Here is a 24,571-nt window from a genome sequence, read left to right as displayed (position 1 = left end):
ACAGATAGAAGCACTATAGGTGGCTAAATAGCAATTTCTCGCAAGCAACCTTAGGGTGAAATAAGTCGATGTATGTGACACAATGAGTATCTCAATACGGGAACTTTCGCTCGCCGTCGGGAACCCATAGAAATTCCCTTTGCCGCAATCTATTCCACAGATACGAGACATTCCCATTTCCCTAAATCGTACTAGGCATACGTCTCAAACGGAACCGATCAACTGCAAACAAATAAGTAGTATCGCTGGCAAGTCTACAGACTCCAGAAGCCCCACAATTGCACTCAAAGGGAAGCCACCTCACTCCAAGTTACAAAGGACACGCCACAGAGGGAATTTAATGAAGTAATTACTGCAATAAAAGGAAATATTTCCCGACAAAGTTGATAGAATCGAAGGAAATTCTGGTATAAAAATAATTTATTAAGTTCTTTTCTGTTTAAGCGAGTGAAAGATAAACAGATTTAGTAAACAGTTTCGAGGAAATTATGAATCTTGTGTATGCTAGGAATAGCGCCGAACTGGAATATATACCTTTATATACATAGAGCCGTGGTAGCCCAGTTGGTAGAACGCTTGCTTCTCACTTTAAGGTCGCAGGTTCAAATCCAGCACAGGCCTAACCTGTGACCTAACCTGTATTGGGTTGGTTTTCCCTTCGCGGGTTGGAAAGTCAGACAGGCAGTCGTTTCTGTAAAAAACCGGACCTGTGAAATCTTCAGATTAGGTAAGCGGACCCTGTGAAAAACGGTATTAACGTAATTCTAGGAGGGTGATATACATTTATAATATATCATATCCTTCCTTACTAAAATTATGTTCACTTTAGTGTTTTTCCCTGTACTTATTTACTTGGTTCTCGCATTGGACTTTACAGCCATTTTAAAAGCTGCCACAGAAACGCTGTTTGAATCATCTGATAAAGATGTAAAGGCCTGTGAATGAATTTACCGCTTAATATACACACACACGGTGAGCTAGAAACAAATCAGTACTTAGGTACTTTATTCAATGTAAAAATATACACAGAACTTTTTTTAAATACCTATACATGTATTTACAGTACCCGTTTAGAATTGAATTATGAAACCGAACGACAAGGCATATTAATCTTATAAAATCCGTCTTGACTATCATGGAAATGCCGTTTTAACAAACGTAACTCAATTGCGCCGTATCCAAATAGCGAAACACTTCACATAGCGTATTGAAATGTTGGCTTAGTATTTAAATGGATTCGCATTTGTACTCCCGAAACATGAAAATAGCGTGGCTCTTAAACAAAGAGCCCCTCGCCGTAGAGTTGGGAAAGTACTGTAGGCGGCTAGCGTCATGGTAGATGGCGTTTAAGTGTAAATCACTTCGAACAAAACGGTTGAGTACCAGAATGACAGAATTCTTCTATCGTGTGGATTGTGCGGTGGCGTACCAACCTCATCAACCCTGGTGTCAGGGTTACTATTGAGTTGCCAAAGGTCCCTGACATGGCTCACGTAACGACTACTTACTTACATCAGTAAGTGGTAAACGGGACCAACGGCTTAACGTGCCTTCCGAAGCACGGATCATCTTACTTTCGGACAATCTGGTGATCAGCCAGTCATGTCCTGACCGAACTAGGGACCACAAAGTAATTTTTGTAATATGTCGCCACCGGGAATCGAACCCGGGACCTCAACAAGGACAGAATTACAAAGCACATCTGGTTCACTAAATTAAGAATAGAGATTGTGAATAGCCTAGAAAGTTTACGAGTGACAACCGTTTTTGGTTATGTTCTGCTATGTGTAGGTATGTACAAAAAAAAAAAATACTCAATACAACCACACATTGATAAAGATTGTATGCGTATTTGTCTATCTTAGCACAAAAAGCAAAACAAATGAAAAATGACCGAGTCCTTTTGTAAAACTTTCCTAGCTCTACGATGGGCGTACTTTTAAAGTATATTGCGTATCCTCATACATACGTATGGTAAGGGTTATTGTTGTTTTTCAAAGCCTAGTGTGACGAGAACGTTTCGCGGCTGAGAGGCAAAGGGTGGCTCCCATACATTCTATTCTAACTGATTTGTGAGTTGCAAATCTCAGCATGTTCCCTTTATACGGTACCGCGGCTTTATTGACTGTTTACGGTCCATAAAAATGTAAATCCGAATGGATTGCGAAACATCTTTTTTACAGTGATGAATCATTGTTTTAAAGGCCATCTCGGGTGGTTATTAAAACAGATATATTAAGTTCCAGCGGTTGGGAGCGCATAAAGTTTGCAGACTCTTTAACAGGATTATTTAATTTTCTGAAGACGATTTTATAGCCTAGTCTAGTGGATCGACTTCGCTTAATGGCTACGCGACGCTCCGTATTATCTTCCTGCGAGATAACATCTAATGGGTGCAACTTAAATAAGCATCAGGGAACATTTTGGCGCGGACCTCGAGATAACTTTCTTGATCCCGTCCATTGTGATAGTCATCTGTAGAAAACTCAGTGAAAAGCCCCGGGTTCATCCGCCATTCATGGGGCGATTTGATTTACTTAAGATCTCGGGTTGATACCGGGTATTAAGCGAGTGGTTCGCAATGAGGGCCGTCGTTTATATAAAAACGTATAATGCGTCGCTACAGTATCTTTGCTGAATAAATGCAGGGCTTTATTGAAAATGTTTTGTAGTTGAGTATTATGGGATTTAGCGGGGACCTCCGCGGTTGTATCAAGAAGTATTATCCGATTTAGAGAACGTGCAACATGTAGTTAAGATAGGTAGGTTACACCTGCGTTATAGAAAACGTAATACTTTGGTTATAAAACGTAAAAAAGAGTTATCAGAGTTCTAAGAGTGATTTTTTTTGTGAAAAATGAAAATGAAGTGACTTTTTACCGTTCTCGATTTGGTGAAAGGGCATTTTATTTTAAAGGCTGATGTATTGCGGGGGTGTAAGGGAGGGTAACGCGTGGTTCCGGCCGAGCGACAGCCGATTTATAAAATGAGTTTGCGGTGCAACCATGCCGCGATACCCCATCGGTTACGTCTCACTTCTTTGTTAGGGATGGCCCATTGTTTACTTGATAATATCGATATTAACGTGAATTCTTTCAAAAGCTTGACTTTTATGTACTTATTAAAAATATAATATACTAGTCCTTTTTATGGGTAAATAAAAACCCGAAACCCAACAACAACACCGTAAAAAAAACTTACTTCAAATGAATTCCATTGTGTAGTTTCTTAAGTTTTTCCTTTTCACAAAGTTTCCTTTTAAAGTACCTAAAACTTTTAATTTTACACAATTTTCTACGGCTTCTTTTTCATTGGTTTTTCCTTCAACTATAGGCAGGTATTTATGTGTTTTTGTGGGTTTAATAACTTTCAGCTCTTCACATTTACTGGCCCTCGTATTTTGTTGTACAACTGATTTGTTTCGTTGCATTGATTGTATATCTACACAAATGTATACCATAACATAAGTTCACAACCATATTTCTAATTGGAGTAGTCAGAGGAACATTCATCGCATGATAAACAAAAGTACCCACGCCTCAGCGAGCTTTCTGTTAGACCAACAATCATGCTCATGTAACCTAATTATTGCGTTATTATTTTCTATGAACTCGTTATCATCCTAAATTCCTAACATATATTTGAAGGTATTAATGCGTACCGTTTGTACACAAGTGGCTACCAATGTGACCTTTCATATACACTACTACACTACAAAAAACAAAAAAAAATGTTTTTTTTTTAAATAATTAGTTTATCGAGCACATCCCATCCCTATTCCCTTACATTTGTCGTGCCCGTCACAATTTTTCCCTCCACCATCAGTGGAAAGTTAAAAGCATTGAAAGACATATCGCGGATCCTTCTCAAGGCATTGTTCTGCCGCCCTTTGTCCCGACCCGAATGTTTTAATGTAATTGGCTTTGTGTTTTTTTTAAGTAAAAGTTTTTGGCTCGGTTACACAGTTCGGTGGGTTTATAACTATTACTTAGTTTTAATTTAATTGCTTTACAGGTTTGCGATGACGAAAAAGAAGATTAAGAATGTCTTATAGGACAATAATCACATAACATAGCAAAGCATCACTACTGTATCCCCGAAGGGGTAGGCAGAGATGTATAGTATATTCACTCTTCGCCAGCTATAGCTATGCTTAAGTCCCATGTAATAGGGGACGAGTCGATTCCTATTAACTTTAACCAAGTGATTTCAGTTATGATCCAAACTTGAATTCAATCTCATAAAGTCGAATTCAGTGGTATAGAACCTGAGCTGGGTTTGGATACTGCGATGACAGTTACGCATTCTCTAAAAAAGGGTTTAATTTTTTTTCTTTTTTACAATACAAGTGGGAATTGATTGCAGTTTCATTGAGTTGTAACGCGATGTAGGTTATGCAGAGCCAGTCTAGCCCCGGCTCCTGTGCACTAAGTGAGTTGGATATAAATTGGGGCATTGTCTGCGAATCTGGAGCGCTCGCAACACTTTCACGTAATTCTGCAATGGCTGTAAAAAAGCGAATTCACCGATAAAGTCACTCTCTTTCCAGTAAATTGGGTTTCGCTTAGGCGCGATAAGGAGCGACGGGGGTTGATTATCAAATCGTTACGGAATCCTTGCAGAATACGATTGCTGATCTTGAATGAATCCCTTTGTCTTCTCTTTCTGCCGGTGTCGCCGTTTCGCTCTAGCGCACAGAAGCCTTCTCTACACGCTTCTGTCACCATAATACAGGATCAATCTGCAGTGTGATTCGTGAACGATTTTTTGAGAAAATATTCTTTTTTACAGACTTTTTTACTGGGTGTTGTGACAATATACAACCTCTGTTAGTAGTTTTGAAATGGGGAAATGTGAAATGTAATTATTTTTTTATTACTTGGCGAAAATAAATCTTTTTCGTTTAATTCGTAACACATTGGTAAATATTAAAATTAATTTTAAAATTTGCTTATTTTACAAAAATAGATTCTTACATAAAACATCTTAAGGACATTTATAAGCTGAACTGAACCGAACTTTTTGACACTGTTGGTGTACATTTTTTTTTTGAAAGATAGAATTAATATAACATGGTGAAAGATTGCAGAATATCTCTGTGAGTGAGGCTGGGGAGCGTGGCACGCATTTCAGGTTAGTTTGATATCGGCTCGCGTAACGTCAGACGGCTCCCTCGCTCCCCGTAGAATACACGACTCATCACCAAATTAATGAGTCGACTCTAACAGCTGTTAGACTGTAAATGAAATGCTATAGTGCAAGTGATAAAATACAATTTTCTTTACTCTAAAAATGTGACAGTTTCTTGATGTAACTTCTTTCACATTCTAACACCGTTTTCACTTTGAAATTCCTAAAGACAAAATCCACAGGTTGTTCTGACATATCCCTTGGGGTTCGTAATTGAAATTTGGACTCTGCAAGTGGGAGTTAAGGCGGTAAATTGTTTAATAGAGCCGGAGGGTGTGAATTCCGCATCACCTGTTGATCCAGCGTGAAGAAATCCTCAGGGAAACATGTTCTGGAGGTGGATACAAGTGCTGTGAGTACTAGGGATTTGTACCCTTAACTTTATGCTGCTAAAGTTGTAATTCATTTCTTGGTATGCTCGCAACATGGTTAATGAATTTGGTAGGTCATAAAGTTGTAACGAATAATTCTGACCGCGGCATGTTTTTGTAATTTATGGCTAATTTATCATTTTTCAACGTCCAAAAACATACTCGTATTTGTTTAACTACGGCATCCTCGATCATAATTCACTTTTATGTGAGTAGGCAAAACTACCACATTGAAACCTTTTTCTTGTTAAAAGCCCTTAAGTAAATTAAAGACAAAAAAAAAACCTTTTGGAGCAAGTTAATTTTCGGTAAAAATTATCACGGATGACAATGTAGGCGGGCGCTATTTTACCACAAATAAACAATTGTCCGTCTGTAAGTTAACATCGTGAACTAATTTACATCGTCTTGCTGCTTACACTTGTTCTGTGTTCCAATGCAGTTTATAACTCATCTGCCGGCCACAATATGCTTGTAATACGGTTTCTATTCCCCCGAGTGTCTTCCTAACAAGCAGTCACTTGTCGGTTGTCGCTCCACCACGTCATAGTTATATTTTATGTCTTCATAAGTCACTGTAGGCCCCTACGGTCCCGTGGGGACATTATTACGTCACAGGTACGCCAATTTATTTTTATGATTGAACTATTGAGGGGTAAGTAACAGCCGAACGTCGCGCCGAAGCCAATTCTTCACATTCTAGACCCTTGTCAGTGGGTTTTACAAAAAGGCGAATTATGCCGACGGTACCGCTGCGAGCCCAATCATTGTACTCTTTGTATTTGTAGTAAACTCACGCCCGTAATCTATAATGGGGTAGCCAGAGGCGCAAATCATCAAGGACAACCTGCAGCCACTGTTGATGAGATATTAAAGATGGGTATGATGAACCGAATCCATCATGTAAAAAGGACACAATCCCTCTGCGCAATCTATTTGCGTTATGGAATCAACAATAAACACCAACACCATCATGAGCGCATTTGTGGACCGGTACGACTCGCCGCTGCTGAACCGCTGGGTGCGATTGCACGCTGTTACATAGCTGCCCGCGGCTTCGGTGACTCGGGCCGGCCTCATGTAGCTTATTTTTATGTTGTCGTCTTTCGAATCTGTTACTAATACTAGGTTAATCTTTCTGTTACTAACAAAATTTGGACTAGTTTCCGAAGTAAATATTTTGAATTTGAATTTGAATAACATAGTATAAGCCCACAGCTATATTTATTCCGAATTGGGGTAGTCAGTTAATTGCAAGATGGACTAAGTACTCAAGCCTCAATGAGCTTTCTGTTCGACTAACTCACGTTAGTCAAAATGCTACAAACACACACAGAGACGCACATAATATACGTACACACAGTGATGTGTGTTTTATTATTATTTTTCTGTTCTTTTTACGTTTCTGTTAATATGTAATTTCATTTAAGTTTATTTTTTTTCTCTCTACTGTTTTTGTATTGTTATTGTGTCGTCCTCTAATAATAAATACTTTCTTTCTTTCTTTTTGTTTGTTAATGATCACCTGTCACCGTAAGGTTCCACATACGTCATCCATTTTAGGACTTAATATCAAAAAATAATAAATAAATAAAACTTGTTGTATGTTGCCTTTCCGATTACTTGTGGGTCTGCCCAGCCCTTAAAGATTCAGAGGCATGTAGTATTTATGGAACAGGATGTGCGTGCTTCACCCGATAAGGTCCACATAATATCAGCGTCGTGGTTCACGCCGCGACTTGTGCTGAGTGAGGCCCGTTTATCCCAGGATGTCCACCACCACCTTATGGTCATTTCGACGAACATCCGTCTTGCTCTTTTGTAATTGTTTTGTGGAAATTTGATATGATGTTATTGTCTTGTTTTTGTGTGTGGCACCCTTTTATAATAAACTATTTCTATTCTATTCTGGACTGGTCTGCTCTGTTCTGTTCTTACATTCAGAATTTGCCTTTCAACTGTTTTAAGACAGTAGTTAAACAAAAACTTTACAAAAAAGGTTATTATAAAGTTAGTGATTATTTAGAAGATATGAATGCATGGGATGAACTGTCTGAGAACTCATATCAGGCAGCTAAATTACTCAATTGTATAACAATATTTTATGTTTTTTTTAAAGAACGTCTAGGGCCCTGTGTGGAAGTTTTTCTTGCAGCTTCTTTTCCTCGGCTATACAGATTATGAGAAGTTGCAGTAGTTTTAGGTGGATGAGACGTTCGTTATGTAAAAATTGACGATTCAAAGTGTGAATAAAGATATTTTTGAATTTGAATTTCTATTCTGTTGTATAGTACGTGCACATATTTCTCTTTTTGAAAAAAATAATTTTAAAATAAAAACATTTAGAATGCCAACTAGATGTACGTTTCACACAATGTTTAGAATTCCGCAATTATCGCTGGGACCCTGACCCAATACCTCGCAGATTGGTGAGATCGATACTACTCGGGTTCCATCGCGAATATTAAAATCATCTAAAGCCGTAAGTACAGTCGTTTCATTGGCCCGTGTACATTTGCAAAAAATACCCATGGGACTCTATCCAATTGCCTGCTTCGGGAAATTTTATCTCAGTACTTGTCCTTGCTTGTTTTAATGTCATTTTATATTTGTCTTTCTTTTGTGAAGTTTGCCTGAGAGCAGCATCTGTCTCAAACCAAATAAAAGTAAATTTAAAAAAATACTTAAACAATACTAGAGACTCTGTCCTGCAGACAAACTGTTTAAACAGTTTTGCAGGGCATTGATAGATTGTATATTTAGTATTAAAATTTAATAAATAAATAAAAATAAAATAATTAATATCTATAAAAATAGAATCTCTTAATTTAGTATTAAGATTTAATAAATAAATAAAAATAAAATAATACATATTTTAAATCTTAATACTAAATACAATTTATCAATGCCCCGCAAAACTGTTTAAACAGTTTGTCTGCAGGAAAGAGTCTCTAGTATTATTTAAGTATTTAAAAAAAATACTTTTATTTAGTTAAAGACGGATGTTCTTAGGCAAACTATTCAGTATGTAGGGTGGTCTCTTTTTTTCAAGTTCAATCGCCATAGTAATTATTTACTCTAGGTACTTCAAATTTGTTTACGCACATCGATCTCGTGCCCTAACTTTACTATGGTTTGCTAAAAGTAGCTGGTCAATTTAGACTAGTTTTCATCCGCGTAAACTTCTCAAATCCTTCACTGGAAAATATCTAATGTCCCTCTATATTTGTGTGCCAATTTGTATCCAAATAAAAACCCGTTGACTAGTCTATACACTCTATTACAATGTGTCTTAATGTTTACTGTCTATTTATTTGTACTTGTGTAAGGTGTTTTTCTTGCGTGTTTTGATTGTAAGTCATAACTTACACATACACAAGTCAACCGACCCAACATGAGGAAGCATCTAAAAAATATAATGACTTTGCACCAGACAGCTTTTCAACAGACAGTTCAACCTAAAACCCAAACAATCTTATTGACACCTTGGACCACCAAGAATGAGAGGTGTATTTTTGAAAATCAAACCCTAATGGTCAGTAAGTTTTCAATGGAATTATCTGTTTTGTCTTCGTCCGGAACAATGGCCACTATATAAGCCACCTGCGCTCTGAAGATTGTATTCCGACGCCAGATTGTATTCATACCACCGGTAGTTTTAGAGTAGTTTAGGTCACTCTTTGTAATTCTTTAACATAAGCACTTGTGTTAAAAATTCAAATAAATATATTTTTTTAAAGTTAGTAAAGCTTCAGTTATTTTGACTCACCAATTCCGGGTTTTGTTTTATATTTGTAACTGTGGTGTCCCTTTATAATAGACGGTTCTTTTTTCTTTCTTCTTTCAAATCGGTCCACAGAAAAGGTAACAAACAGATTCGTTACTTGATTGGTTAGGATATACTATATACCACCAACATAACAAGCCATTGACGGCGTAATATGCAACCTAGTTAAATGAGACACTTTTTTCGAAACGTCAAAACGAAAGTATTCTTCGAAGTTTGTATGAAAATACTATCCTATGACGTCATCAATACAAGCAGTTAAACGTCGTACTCATTGTTAATTAACTCATAAATAAAATTCGAAAATAAGTCGAAAAGTAAAATGAGGTTGATTTCTGATCGTCTTAGACTGGTTTCTATTTCTAGATAAGCAGTGTATAATTTATTTTTGACCCAGTCAAATACCCTATATTAAGCCTGGCCAGGATTGATGAGCTTGGTCATTCGGCCAAGTAGTTAATGCCATCTGCGGCAAATAAACAAAAAGCCATGACAAAAAAGAGGTTGGTCATTGACCTCACAAACCTTACGAGAGAAGAAGACCAACATATCCATTAACACGTAACTAATAACAATGATAGTACTTCCTCGGCACATTTCACCACCCTACATTTTATTTCGTTCACCCTCGCCTTCTCTCGATTCGCGAAAGCTTTGCAGCCTAAGCCTTCGTATTTGCGTAATTGATATTTACTACTAACCTGGATTCAAATGCTCTTGCTCGGATTAAACCCGGATTTGTTTGGATTCGTCTTGGGAGCGGTTCAATTTATTTACAGGGTGCAGTAATCTCTCTGATGATGTTTACAGGCTGGTTGTAAACCTTAAACGCTTCGAAGCTTCGCGAGGCACGGTACAGACAGAAATCGATTGCATTAAATTTGTTATTTAACGAATGTCTTCGATGGTGAAGGAAAACATCGGAGGTATGTGACCTAACCTGTTTGGGCTGGTTTTCCCTTCGTGGGTTCGAAGGTCAGACAGGCAGTCGCTTCTGTAAAAAACCGGACCTGTCAAATCTTCAGGTTAAGTGAGCGGACCCTGTGAAAAACGGGATAATGTTAGGGAGATGATGTCTTCTAATAAAAATATGAGCCGGTACTTATGTTACCGTACTTGCATATAAGTAATTAACAATACTACTAAGTCGTCGCGTCGCGGCGTATAGAAGGGACACTCCTCGCCCCGCGCTAATAAGAGCTTGGGCCGAGCATGATTTACCTCACCCCTCGATGGCGGCTACTTTAAGCCTTTAATGAATAAGGGATCCGCGCGCACTGTCGGTCTCGCTCGCACGCACGGTTTAAGGCAGCATACGGTAAGAACATGATTTTTGTACGAAATGGGTTATGCTGCTGGGAAACATTACCGGGTGAGAGCCCTCAACCCTCCCCATTTATCTGGCCAAGTAGTTAATGTAGATTTGCCATCTGCGGCAAATCTACAATAAGTCACGTCAAAAAAAAAGCTGGGAAAGACAAGGTTTATCAACATAGAAGACGTCTTTTTGAGGGTACAAACGCTAAAAGAGTCTAACTACGACTTCGACCTAAAAAGTCCACATCGAAGCAATTAATCTAAAATGCAATATTGCAATTTGTTTGCGCATATAAAAGTAAGTGCGCAATGTCTAATTTCAAAGAGCAATATTGGTTCTTTAGAGGAATTGGTTCAATGTGACCGTTTAACCCCTAGTTTAAAAACAAAGTATAGCTCAAGTTTCTTAACGTGCAAACGGAAAAACCGAGCAAAATTTTATTGGAAGCAAACTTGTGAAATAAATAAAGTAGAAAATAGTAGAAAAGCAAGAAACAAGAGCGTAGATCCCGAACGTGAGGTCTGCTCCGCCCCACAGATTAGGCGAGAGAGAAGAATCTCGACCAAATATCATCGCAAATACAACTGGCGTGTTTGTCTTCCATTTTTATTTTTATGATATTTGTCAACTCCACTCTCGCTGCGACAGAACAAAATTAATAATTGAAATAGCAATGCTGATAGAGTGGCACGTTTCTTATTGGGTTTTAAAATTATTATTCTAAAATATAAACAACCATTTCATAACATAAGACTCACGACTATATCTCTATTCGGTAGTCAGAAGTACATGCGTCGCAAGATGAACCTATCACCCACACCACACCGAGCTTTCTGCGCTTTGTATATGTTTCTGTGTGTTCGTATATATAGGAATATAATATATAGATAAACTCACTTTGGCCATTAGCACAGAGGACTTGTCAGGCGGAATCACTGTGCTCTAGCCAACGCTCGCTTCCTAGTTAACACAACCAACAACCATTTCATCCGACCATATTTAGTGGCATTAAACTTGATAGGTCATCACACAAATATGTTCAATGAATCTGAAATTTAATTATCAAAAATTCTTCTGAGATATAGTACTTGCGTAAGGGCGGGCCGGCAATCGAAATTTCCGAACTTTCGCTATTGTTTCCTTCTCCGGTCAAATCGATGAATATTATTGTTTTAGTCTGCTCCCCCATTCGATTGTCTGTATCCAGAGCGGCCATAAAATAAATCCTGCCATAAATAAAGTCGCGAGACACTAACAAGCGTCGGGTTCGCCAAGTGATATTTCTCGCAGCGCCATTTTTGTCATAACTCTATTATGCTCGCGAGTGTCGAAATGCGAGATCGTTCCCTTGATTTATGTGTAGGCTTTCTTTATACGCTTTTACATTTGTGCATACGATATGAGATTCCGATGGCATTCGAAGTGCCGTGTACTGATTCTTATTTAGGATCTTCGGGCCTGTAAGTATTTAATTTTGATTTACTTGCTGAATGACTCCCTAATAGATTACCTGATGTTTAAATAGTTATTTTATGCATACTTACCACTGTACTGTCTCTACGTACCACATCGAGCGCAATCAAGTTTTTGATTTGATTTTTTATAAGATACGGGACAGATAACAGTACAATGATTTTTCAAATAAGTTTAGCATAGGATAGCAATCCTATATTATCTTTCTTTATACATTTCACTGCGCACTTTTACACAAAAGATTGTATAAGAGTGTGCATATCATCGTTGCCAATTTAAAATATATTATGTGCAATCGGCAAATCAATTTTACAGAAATTAAAAAAAAACTTCTGCCTGATTTTCTTTTTGTATGACCGTGTGTTTAAATATTAAAAGATAATTGATATTTACGTACATAAGAGTTTGTACTGAATGTTTTAGGAGTAAAATACTATTTGATCTGGACAAAAAAGAAATTTGGCGAGAGCGACACATAGCTTTTAAATTGGCAACGACGACATACTCCTATAATCCTCTATTTATTTGACGTTTGATGACGCGTACTATCAGAAAGTAGTGAAATAGGCTCTCAGTCTTCTAAAAGCATAAAACTTTAAAAAAAATGATTGATCCTCTTCCCCCGAAGACTGTGATAATAGTGGTAACTGTGACACGGCTAGGTATAGCGCGTGTAATAAATAGGTCGTTACATTTATTTATTACATGTTTTATTCACGGAGACTCACGCGGCCGGCGGCCGACTGTCGTTTGCTCAAATATCTACGCTATTTACGTACACTACACTATTTAGTGGAGATGTACCAATTAATTCATTACTTTTTCTTGATGATACTATAAAAATAATAGTCCAAAAATTAAATAGATTTTAATATTCAAAATAAATATAATATAAAAATAGGGCTAAAATTATAAATAAGATTATTTATTTTTCTCAAGAAAAGGAAACAGTCGCGATTTTGATTGATTTAATAAAAATTATATTTTAAAAATTAATAGTTTTAAAATACGAATTACATTTTCTATAAGAATAGTGCTGTGATGTGATGTGAAAAAATATATGATGAAGCAAATATTTCTCTCAACAAAAGGTAATGCTCGCGTTTTTATTTTTTAAATATATTTTTTGCAAGTAATAAGGTTGCCTTCGTTAAGTATTTTATTATTCATCTATCGTACACAAGTGCATTGCGATCGGCGATCTGGGGGGTTGTCGGGAAACAAATTTAACCGACAATTGTAAATCAATTAGAGGGGGTGGATTTATAGGGTGTAATGGTCCCCACCCGTCCTACTCCACACCTCGCGTTTGACATCAGGGCCGGAATCGAAAAATATACATGTATAGGAATTTTACCGCGTACTGTCTTGATATCATTCATATTTTCTTCGTATAATTTATGAAATGACGTCTTAAAAATATTATATTATGCATATAAGAACCAGTTAACAATAAAGCGAATATTATAATTATTTATATAAATAGAAAAGAATCTACTGAAAACGTAGACGGGGAAGCAGCTTTATTTTAATGCCTTTTTGTCACAGGTTTTTTTAATTCTATTATATTCACCTCTCCACTGTTCTGTAGTAAAGTTAACGAAACAAAGTACCGTACTGGGGGGTTAAAATGGCTACACCGAAGCAATTCATCTAAGGAAGCATTATTGCAATTTGACATTTGCGCATAAAAAATTAAGTGCGCAATGCAAACAAATGTCAAATAGCAATATTGCTTTCTTAGATGAATTGCTTCGATGTGGCCATTTTAACTCCTCTGTATACTTGTTTGTAACCTCAATGCACACCGCGGGAGCATTATGAGCTTTGGCAATTAAGAAAGACGTGTACTAGGTTCAAGATAAATTATGTAATCCTAATTACTAAATAAAGACAGATTCAGAACTATCGAAAAACATTTTCATTTTACAATTTAATTTATTTATGAATTTTAATCGAGAAAAACGTAATAAGTGCGACATTTGATCACGTTTTTCTATGACGTCACTGTGTGCTTTTTCATACAAATTCCATAGTAATTTTGTGTTTTGACGTTCAGTAAAAAGTAACTGATTTGACTAGTTGGAAACTAACCATCCGCGGCAAATGGCGCTGTTTTGTACTGACTCCCGCTACTCTATATTCGGCATTATTCTCTCTTCAACCGTACTAGAATGCTTCTTATTTGTTCCGCCAAGGAGTAACTAGTGATGTGCGGTTCCCAAGAATGTTCCCAAAGTGGCAATGTTCCTGTTCTAAAAACTTTTTAATAGTAAATATACTGGTTGCGCGGCAAATTACAACAAGTCACGTCAAAAAAGCTGTTCTTTTTTCAAATTGTGTTTTTTGTAGTCTGATTTTATGTTTTTGTTTTGGCTTCACTTTTCTATAGTTAGTTTTCTTTTCTTTTAGTTGGTTATAAATTAGGAGTTCCGTAAGAGGTTGGGAGCCTGGTGATCTGTCACACAGGGTCACACCTAGTATTGACACCAGTCTCTCACAAAGGCACTATAGTGTGTATCATTACCTTAGTTAAGTTTACATAATTTGTGTTACCTTTGTGAAGGGAAAATAAAGATTTATTTTATTTTATTATTTATTTATTTATCTTATGTGTAAAGGCTAGGTCATAAGTACAATAAAGTTCTTTTTAAATGCCTTTTTGCGCCTTTTTAGTGGCGGGAACGAGAACGGCATATCACTACTATGCTACACTAATATGCTACAAATCAGATAATAAAAAGCTGAGAAAAAGCGTCTTTTATAAATCACACAAATCAATAAAATTCAAATTTAGTAGAGCTCTCAATCCTCTCTCCTTTCATCTGATGTAAGTATTCCGAACATTCCTTGAAAGGTCACTGCTGAGTATAACAAAAAGAACTTCCTCCAACTATCTTCTGAGAGTTGAAAACATTCATTTAACACGTTAATTAAATGTCTCCCGGCGGACTTAATTAGTGAATTGGAGTTCCGCCCTGGGGTCTATAGGTATTCATAGTGGGGACTTGAAGTGCATATTGTGATCTACGCAACACCCCTTCTTGCCTCGCCTTGCCTCTCCACGTCTGATCCAGGCCGCCTGGCCGTGTCTTCGACGAATGGGGAAAGCGAGAAAGTGGGGTAATAGTTTTTTTTTGTGGGCTACGTTTTGACACCCAGTGCCATAGAGATTGCACTCCATTTCGCTCGTTTCGTTTTTTATGTGTTTAATTAAATTTTACTCAGCCTCGTGTGAAGGTAAAAACTTATTAGGAAGCTTTATAGTTTTAAGTTTTAACAGCAAGTGAGTGTAATGAGTAATTTAAAAGCATGAGACGTATATCAAATCAGATATATTGATATCAGATTGTACTGTATCTATCATCGTCTGTGTAAATTTGTTTTGTATGTTATGTGCAATAAAGTAAGTATATTTGTTTTGTACTGTATTGTATTGTATATACTTTATTGCACACACATACACGAAACAATTGGGTGGTTTCTTAGGTCAATGATAAATTATGAAACTCTGATTATTAAACTAAATATAGACAGATCGGACGGTGACAAAAACGTTTTCTTTTTCCGTTTAAATTATTTATGAATTTTAATAAAGAAAAATGTAATAATAAGTAATGTTTTTCTATGACGTCACATGTTGCTTTTTCATACAAATTCCATAGTAAATTCGCGTTTTGACGTTTAGTAAAAAGTAACTGATTTGACTATTTGGAAACTAGCCTATTTGAAAACATATACAAGAAAGATTACAGTACAATTAGCGGCCTTATTGCTCTATAGCAATATAGCAAAAGTAAAGTAGTAGTAAATATTATTTTCCTTAGTTTTTACGCGGGCAAAGCACCCTTTTTTGTTGGTGAAATTACGTTTATTGTATTATACTTGTAATAAACAAATTTAATTTCAAATTCAAATTATTTATTGTGATACACTAGTACAGTGGGTATATATATAACTAAGATCGCGAAACTCGTGTGTAGTAGACATAGTTAGGGATTTGCGTCAGAGCTCCACTATAGCTAGTGGTAGAGAGCCACAATTAACAAAGTTGTCTGCTCAGAAGTTAACTAGGAAGCGAGCGTTGGCTAGAGCACAGTAATTCCGCCTGACAAGTCCTCTGTGCTAATGGCCATAGTGAGTTTATCTATATATTATATTTCTATATATACGAACACACAGAAACACACAAGAATCACAGAGCGCTCGGTGAGGTGTGGGTACCTAGTTCTTTTTACGATGGATGTACCTCGGAATACCCCATTGGGATATAGTCAAAGTCAAAGTATTTATTGCACACCATATGGTAAACAGTTGTTATAAATATTATAGTACCACATGTGGACCCGGGCAGGTATAGCAAAAACAAGAAAAAATAACAAGAAACTAAATTAAGCCAGAAATAAAAAAAGTACTTAACATTAAACAAAATAAAAATACAATTAACAATAAGTCGTGAAATTATGTTACGCTATATAATATGCGTATCATACAGTGTTAGTAACACCATACCGAATACTTGAAGGGCAAGATTCAGACCACGATTCTGAGTTGATATCAAGTGAAACCTCGCGGAAAATTCACGAAACTGTTTTTTTTTTCAGTCCATACTTTTGCGACGGAAATTTCCACTTTATATCAACTCAGATTCGTGGTCTAGTTGATTCTGAGTTTTCACTGAAAGTTTTCAGCATGTACACGAGTTCATCTCGCCCCAGTCAAGGACAGAGAAGATGACTCTGTCCCCCCTGCGGCCGGGTTAATGGTATTGTATGAAACCAAAACCAAAGGCCGTACATTCTTAAACACTTAAAATCCTTACATACAACTTTACACTCAACACATTACCATAGAATAGGAATAATACTACGTACACGACGACAACTCTCCGCTCCCCACCAGCGGCTGAGCTAGGTTTACCTCACCCCCCTCGGTCTCCAATCGTATAGAGTCAGACGTCACCCACACATACGCGAGTAGGATAACGTCAATGCGCTGTGTCTGTGTATAACGAGATATTTTGTATAAAATGTCCGGGGTGTGGCATTACCTAACCAATAGTTTTTTTATCAGTCTGTTTTCATTTACATTCTCTTCTTATTGTATAGGTTGTGAGGTGGAATACCAGCCTCATCAACCCTGGTGTCAGGGTTATGATTGAACCGCCAAAGGCCCCAGACATGGCTCATGTAACGACTACTTACTTATATCAGTAAGTAGTAACCGGGACCAACGGCTTAACGTGCCTTCCGAAGCACGGATCGTCTTACTTTTCGGGCAATCAGGTGATCATCGTGTAACCTGACCACCACCCTGACCAGCCTGCAGCAGCAGCTTGACACTAGAGTTGATGAGGTTGGTAATTCACCTCACAACCTACACGATAGAAGAAGATTTATATTTCAAGTAACGCCGCCAATAGAAAGCACTTTAGACTAGGCCTTTTGATATCCTCCCACTCTAAAGGTAATCAATCTTTCCGCAGACACGAGGAAAGACAACCTGACTTCAAAAAGTTCCATCAATAAACATTGAGTTAAACTGGAAAATGAGGGTATCCATTAAAGGGGTGTGCACACGGGACAAAACAGTAATTACGCCATTAGAGTGACGTCACATAATTATAGTATGCACTGCATTAGCGGAACCCTGACAGGGGGAAGTCGGGACAGATTATAATCGCGAGCTTTTGTAGTGCTATGCTACAGTTGAATGTAGTTATGCTATATTTTTTATTTTAAACGATGCGAGCATGAAAGCTTCCCTATACTTTTCATTGATTTAATTTTTATAGAGGATTTTATTTAAAGAAGATTTCAGTAACTTATTTTCGAAATAGAAAAAATCTTTTAACACTGTTTTTCTCATATATCCAAAAGTTGCCTGGATGAGATTGCATATTTGAGGAAAAAGCGATTTGAAAGTCTAAATAAATCTGTATACTTACATAGAAGAAAGCCTTCGTTAAAAAATCTACTTACCTCATTATCTCTGTGTTTTGGTCGTTGGTACAGAATAAAAATATCTTTAAGTACGTATAATTTTTTTTTCAAGTCAAGTTGTTTGCAAGATGAACTAAGTACCCACGTCTCACCGAGTTTCTGTTAGACCAACGTGATAGGCGATGAGCCGTATTGCTATCTATAATGTCAGAGACAACCGTGTTTTGTGTCAACTGCACTTAAAATTAATTAGTAACTCATTGGTATAAAAAATATGCTTTCTCGTAATATCAATTAGGCTAGGATGCTCACTCGTCACCTCTCAAATGTCAAATGATACAAAGATGTAATTAGCTTACATCCAGTGGATGCATGCTGAGCTGTTGACGGCACTTCCGGACACTCGCTGATAAACGCATTACGAGGGTGAAGGGGGGTTCTTTGGCAATTCACAAAGCGCAACTGTATTTTAGACAAAGCTTTAGAAGGAAAGGACGTGTACTGGGATGTTATAATACGTCATTTTTATAAACTGTCTAAAAAAAATAATCAAACAAAATAATACAAAAACTAAAACATAATTTTATTCATTATCATGTGCGAAATATAATGTATTTCTGCTACGTTTTTTTTAGTTTCTTTTTTGTGATTGGATTGTTCGTAAACTATAAACATACATACTTACATAAACTGAAGCCTATTTCCCACCGGGGTAAGAATATGTGTTTGTTACGAAATGCATTTTTAAATGAAATTTTGTCCTGTACGTACATTATTTACCTTATAGTATTTTAATATAAGAAATATTATATATTTAAAATATTTTAAGTATTACATTCGTGTAATATTAGCATTACGATACAAAAAGTCATATAAGAACTTGAAAGTGCAGATAAGGCTGTATGGCTGTGTTCCATTGCCTTCTGATTTGAGAAAATACTACTACTGTGACGAAGGGACACTTTGAGAAAACTGTGCCAAGCGGATACTGTGACCAAAGTGGGCTAACTCGAAATTCGTTTCTCCTCTTTAATCTTTCACTCTCACAGGCCTACGGTGAAATAAGTTGTGCATTTTGTCTGTCTTCATGTTGTCATTTTGTGGTTCTGTGTTATTCTGTGTATCATGAGCAATATCATGTACCCACTTTAGAACCCTATCACACTATCGCATTTGACATTTAATAAGACTTACGTTTTAATTTGTCAAAAAAGTTAATGCGACATGGTTTCACAGTGTATACACATTAGTACTCGTGACCGTTCAATAAATTATTATTATTTATTTATTTATTTATCTATTCCAAAAAAGGTACAATTTTAATTTTTTTTACATTTTTTTTTCAAATTATTAAGTAAATAAATAAATTCAAGTTTCTGTGGTATATTTAATTATAATTTAGCAACCAGTTTGCAAAGACAGCGTACAACCACTTTATAACTGGACCTGGTTGCTAGGCTGACGGTCGGTTGTCATCACCCACGCACCCTATCACCCGATCACCCCCTCTCTTCCACTTGGTTATGCCTTTTATTCGGCGATTCATTACTGCAGGGGGACGAACAGATAGTCACATTTATTACTTTTGTCAGCGGAAAAATGAATTCACACGTGGATGACTCCATGATCGAAGTTTGGAGGCGGAGAGAGTACTTAATCTTGTCTCCACGGAAATGGGTATTATGATGCATACTTATTTAGTACGTATATATTTGCTATATATGTCATGCATAATGATGATCCATTTGTTAGAAGTAATAAAAATGTATTTTGTATTTGATGAATATCCCCTATCATTGTTTTAACTTTATGCGGTTATTATCATAATTAAAACACATAATAACGGGTTTTTACCGCGTTTAAAGTAGGGATATGAGACTCCCGATATTTCGACACTGTTGCAAGTGCCATGATCACGGGATAACTGATGAGATTGGAGTGGAGTAGGTAGATCCATAATTTTCTACGGGCAGACATATCAACAATAAATTAATAATAATTGCAACAGTGTCGAAATATCGGGAGTCTCATATCCCAACTTTAAACGCGGTAAGAACCCGTTATTATGTGTTTTAATTATATCCCCTATCGCCTATTGTGCTTATGTTTTTATTCGTATCTTTATGTTCTTTGTATATGTCGCTGTGCAATAAAGTATTATTGATTAATTTCTGTCATATTGTTTCAATTATCTGAGGTAAGTCTACACAGGAAGGGTCCGGAAGTGACACTAGTCATCCACAGCTCCACAGATCCTCTTTTTTAGTTCTGTGCAATAAAGTATATTTGATTTGATTTGATTTGATTTGATCCTCATCTACAGACCAATCATCTAGGTTTTCTTTAAGAATTAACGGCAGTGCGCTCACTGATAAATCGAGCACCATTTTTCACAGGGTCCGCTTACGTAACCTAAAGATTTGACAAGTCCGGTTTTTTACAGAAGCCACTGCGTGTCTGATCTTCCAACTCGCGAACGAAAAACCAGCCCAATACAGGTTAGGTCACATACCTCCGAAACGCATTTCTCGGGTATGTGGGTTTCCTCACGATGTTCTCTGAACCTGATAATCATTTATGATCCAAACATGAATTCGAAAAATGATTTCGAATATCATATTTAGGCCCGTGCTGGATTCGAACCTGCGACCTCATAGTGAGAGTTTAGCGTTCTTCCAATAGGGCTATTACCCATTTTAGGGTTCCGTATTACACTGTCAATTTTTGTACGTCACGTAGACGTCGCGCGGACCCTGGCACGACGACGACGCTCGAAAGACGCTAGTGTGGGGGGGTCTCTTAGATATTTTAATTCAGTCGACTATAAGCAGATCAGGTGTTGGTAGTGCAGTGCAGGGATACTCTCCCAATGGAACGCTCTCTTCTTTATGGTAAGACATGCAGTCTATTTGCTCATGTCCATTACTGCGGCTTTTTTCAGTCGTAGATATTTAAAATAAGAAACATTTCATGGATAGTTTTGCAGGCCGGTGTGTTTATCTCTAGTCTAGTTCTATATCGGTGACATGTCTGACTGTAGTTGCAAGCTTCGTGTTTGTAAACAGGGAGGGCAGATAATTCAATCCCATCTCTAATGGGCCCTCCGCACTGACTTGCTCCGTGCTAAGTGACACCAGTAATTTAATTGTCATAATCGCTTCTCTTCTAATGAGTGACTTTCCACTCTGCGTTCCCCAAAAACACGATAGATGGCGTTGTTATGTTTTTACTTCTAATTTCAAGGATAACAGACATATGCATCTTTTATCTTAGGCTTTATTCCGTACATAATTGTTCCAAAATACAATGTAATGGCAGAAACATATATAAAATAATTGTTGCTTGATTTTTGGATCACATTACGTATAGAATTACGTTGCAAATTGCTTCTACTTCTTTGATCAGAATAATAATTTTTAAACTGTTTTCACTTAAGTTTTCGTTTAAGAGTAGGAATATCCTTAAACGTTTTAGAATTTTTAGGCTGCATTTTAGAACTGTAAATAAGTTTCACGGAAGTTGTGTTTTGAGAATGTCACAAAACTCGATTACCGTGTTTATTAGAAAACAAAAGGTCACATGCGCAAGTGCAGGTAGGATCCAATATACGCTCCGTCGCATTTTAATCGTATTTCGTCGCAGGCGCGTCCTCCCATCAGCTTTGATTACGCGAAAATAGAATAATAAGTGTAGCTTTTATCGAAACTAGTGTTGCCAGGTGGTTAGGTTCGAGCGGTGTAGGACTCGTTGAAGATCCGGGTTCGATTTCCAATGGAAAAATTGGCGAAATTACTTTGAGAGACAGATTCTAGGCTAAATCATCTATTTGTCCGAAAAATAAGAAGTAGATAACTCGGTTACTAGCCTAAACACTTCCACCAACCCGCAGTGGTGCAGCGTGGTGGAACATGCTTATGGTAAGGTATGCCTCTCCGGTTGATCGAGGGGAGGCATGTACCAAGCAGTGAGACGTATATAGGTATACAGGCTGTAAGTGACACCATAACGAATACTGAGGGGGATTCAGAACATAATTCGGATATAACGAAATTCATGAAAATTTTGGTTTTTTTTAATTATTTTCAGTTCCCAACTTTTGCGACGGAAAATTCCACTTGATATCTACTCAGGATAATGGTCTAAAATGATCCCTCAAAGTTTTCGTTACGATGTCACTAACACCCTGTATAGGCTGGTTTAGACACAGTATTATTCCTTTAACGACTAATGACGTATTCAGTTAATGTTATTTATTTATTTTTTATTGGAAGACCAACAGCTAACGATACAAAATAATAGTTAACAATAAAAAACTAATAACTAATACTAAAAAAATAACTAAAAACATGCTAAAAAAGAGCTCTTACAAAATAGGTACTTAAACATAAACTGCCTATACGTCCCACTGCTGGGCACAGGCCTCCCCTCAATCAACCGGAGGGGGTATGGAGCATACTCCACCACGCTGCTCCACTGCGGGTTGGTGGAGGTGTTTTTACGGCTAATAGCCGGGACCAACGGCTTAACGTGCCCTCCGAAGCACGGAATCATCTTAATTTTTCGTACAATCAGGTGATTCAAGCCTGAAAAGTCCTTACCAAACAAAGGACAGTCTCACAAAGTGATTACGACAATGTCCCCATCGGGAATCGAACCCGGACCTCCAGATCGTGAGCCTAACGCTCTAACCACTAGACCACGGAGGCTGTCAAAATAGGTACTTACACAAAAAATAATAATAATGTAATATGGTAGAACACAACGCAAAAGGTTATTAATTTATGACTTAGAAATTCACGTCCCTCTTTTTGGATCTGGCAATTCTGGCAACACTGATCAAGGCTCAACTTGACGGAAGTACGCTTCCTGTTGGCGAGAGCGAAACTAACTAATAGTCTCGGGAATTAAGATAGTTCGCGACTCTCAATGGAAAGAAAGTCGATACGTTTTACTTAGCTGTACTTACTATAGGGTTTTTTGACCTGACTTATTGCATTAACTACTTGGCCAGACAAGTGGGGAGCGGTAAAGGGCTCTCACCTGGTGGTTACTGTAGGCATAGAATTATAAAAGTTTTACGTATAGAAAGGACACTCCACTCACTTCCCCGCACCGATTCGCGATACCGCAACGCACGCTAATTCTTCTTCTGCATTCTTACGATGGATGTCTCGCGAGAAAAGAAAAATGTCGTATTTATAGGTAATACGGCTGATGATGAAATTATGATTATGTCATTTACGATGTTGGGCGAAATAGTCAGGCGGTGGTGGACGTTCTCAATAAAAAAAAAACAAATACATGAATCAATAAATTTGCTCTTACTTTACTTTGTACACTGGTTCCGTACACTAGTTAACGAAGTATGTTTTGTTTCAGAAACACACAATATGAGAACTTCCATGTGGAACAGAAGGGATATACTATGTACGATGGCGAGGACCTGGAGACGCCGCCGTCGCCTGATAGGCCTCCGCCACGGAAAATAGGTGAGTCACTACGAACTGTTATAGATAGTGGGTTGTGATATCGATGACCAATTTCGTCAACTCTGGTGTTAAGATAGATTTACAACTCATTGGTGCAAGTTCTCTACCGTGGTTCGAACTGGCGCTCCCTTTTGAGAAGTAAGCAGCGATTTTCACCACAGGACCTCAGTGACTTTCACCACGGGACCACGGTGACTTTCACCACAGGACACAATGACTTTCATCACAGGACCACAGTGACTTTCACCACAGGACGCAATGACTTTCATCACAGGACAATAGTGACTTTCACCACAGAACCACAGCGACTTTCACCACAGGACAATAGTTACTTTCACCACAGAACCACAGTGACTTTCACCACAGGACCACAGTGACTTTCACCACAGGACCACAGTGACTTTCTAAGATCTATTCGGCCTTACGACCTAAAAGGATAATGTTTTGTTCCAGATCAATACATGCGAGCCGAATGCCCGTGTCTAAGTGCCCGCTACACCGTGGCGCTGCTAGCATGCTTCGGCTTCAGCATCATGTTTGGCATGCGATGCAACATGAGCATGGCCAAGCTCAAGATGACGGAGAAGCACAACGTAAGTATAATAGTACTTACCATGCATTTTTGTATGAACCTAAACGCTTGTATAAATCGGTGAGTACTTCTGACGGCTTGGCCAAATGTAAAATTTTCCTATGTCGGTATTCGAATCCAAATGCTTTTTCGATATTTTTATTTATTTAACAATTTATTGTACACTGAAACGGGAACATAAAGACTAGTTGCTTTCATACAAGACAGACTAACGATGGAGCTTATTTCTAACAGGAATCTCTTCCAGCAGACTGGATAAGAGACAAACTCAAACTAACAGAGAGTAGGGGGGTTAAAATGGCCACATCGAAGCAATTCATCTAAGAAAGCAATATTGCAATTTGACATTTGCGCATATAAAAGTAAGTGCGCAATGATTTCTTAGATGAATTGCTTCGATGCGGCCATT

At 37.5% G+C, this 24,571-nt stretch overlaps 1 protein-coding gene across 1 annotated transcript in view; it reads left to right on the top strand.

The window, feature by feature from the left end:
• Positions 1 to 24,571, top strand: part of LOC126368178 (vesicular glutamate transporter 1) — a 65,646-nt gene that overhangs the window by 27,138 nt on the left and 13,937 nt on the right. Inside the window, exons 3-4 of the mRNA XM_050012068.1 lie at positions 23,461 to 23,570; positions 24,024 to 24,163. Coding sequence (XP_049868025.1) covers positions 23,461 to 23,570; positions 24,024 to 24,163 — 250 coding nt within the window. The remainder of the gene's footprint in view (positions 1 to 23,460; positions 23,571 to 24,023; positions 24,164 to 24,571) is intronic.

The sequence above is a fragment of the Pectinophora gossypiella genome, chromosome 7 (genome assembly GCF_024362695.1).
Source record: "Pectinophora gossypiella chromosome 7, ilPecGoss1.1, whole genome shotgun sequence".
Classification (NCBI taxonomy): Eukaryota; Metazoa; Arthropoda; class Insecta; order Lepidoptera; family Gelechiidae; genus Pectinophora; species Pectinophora gossypiella.
The sequence above is the reverse complement of the archived record's forward strand: the minus strand, read 5'-3'. Positions and strand labels throughout refer to the sequence as shown.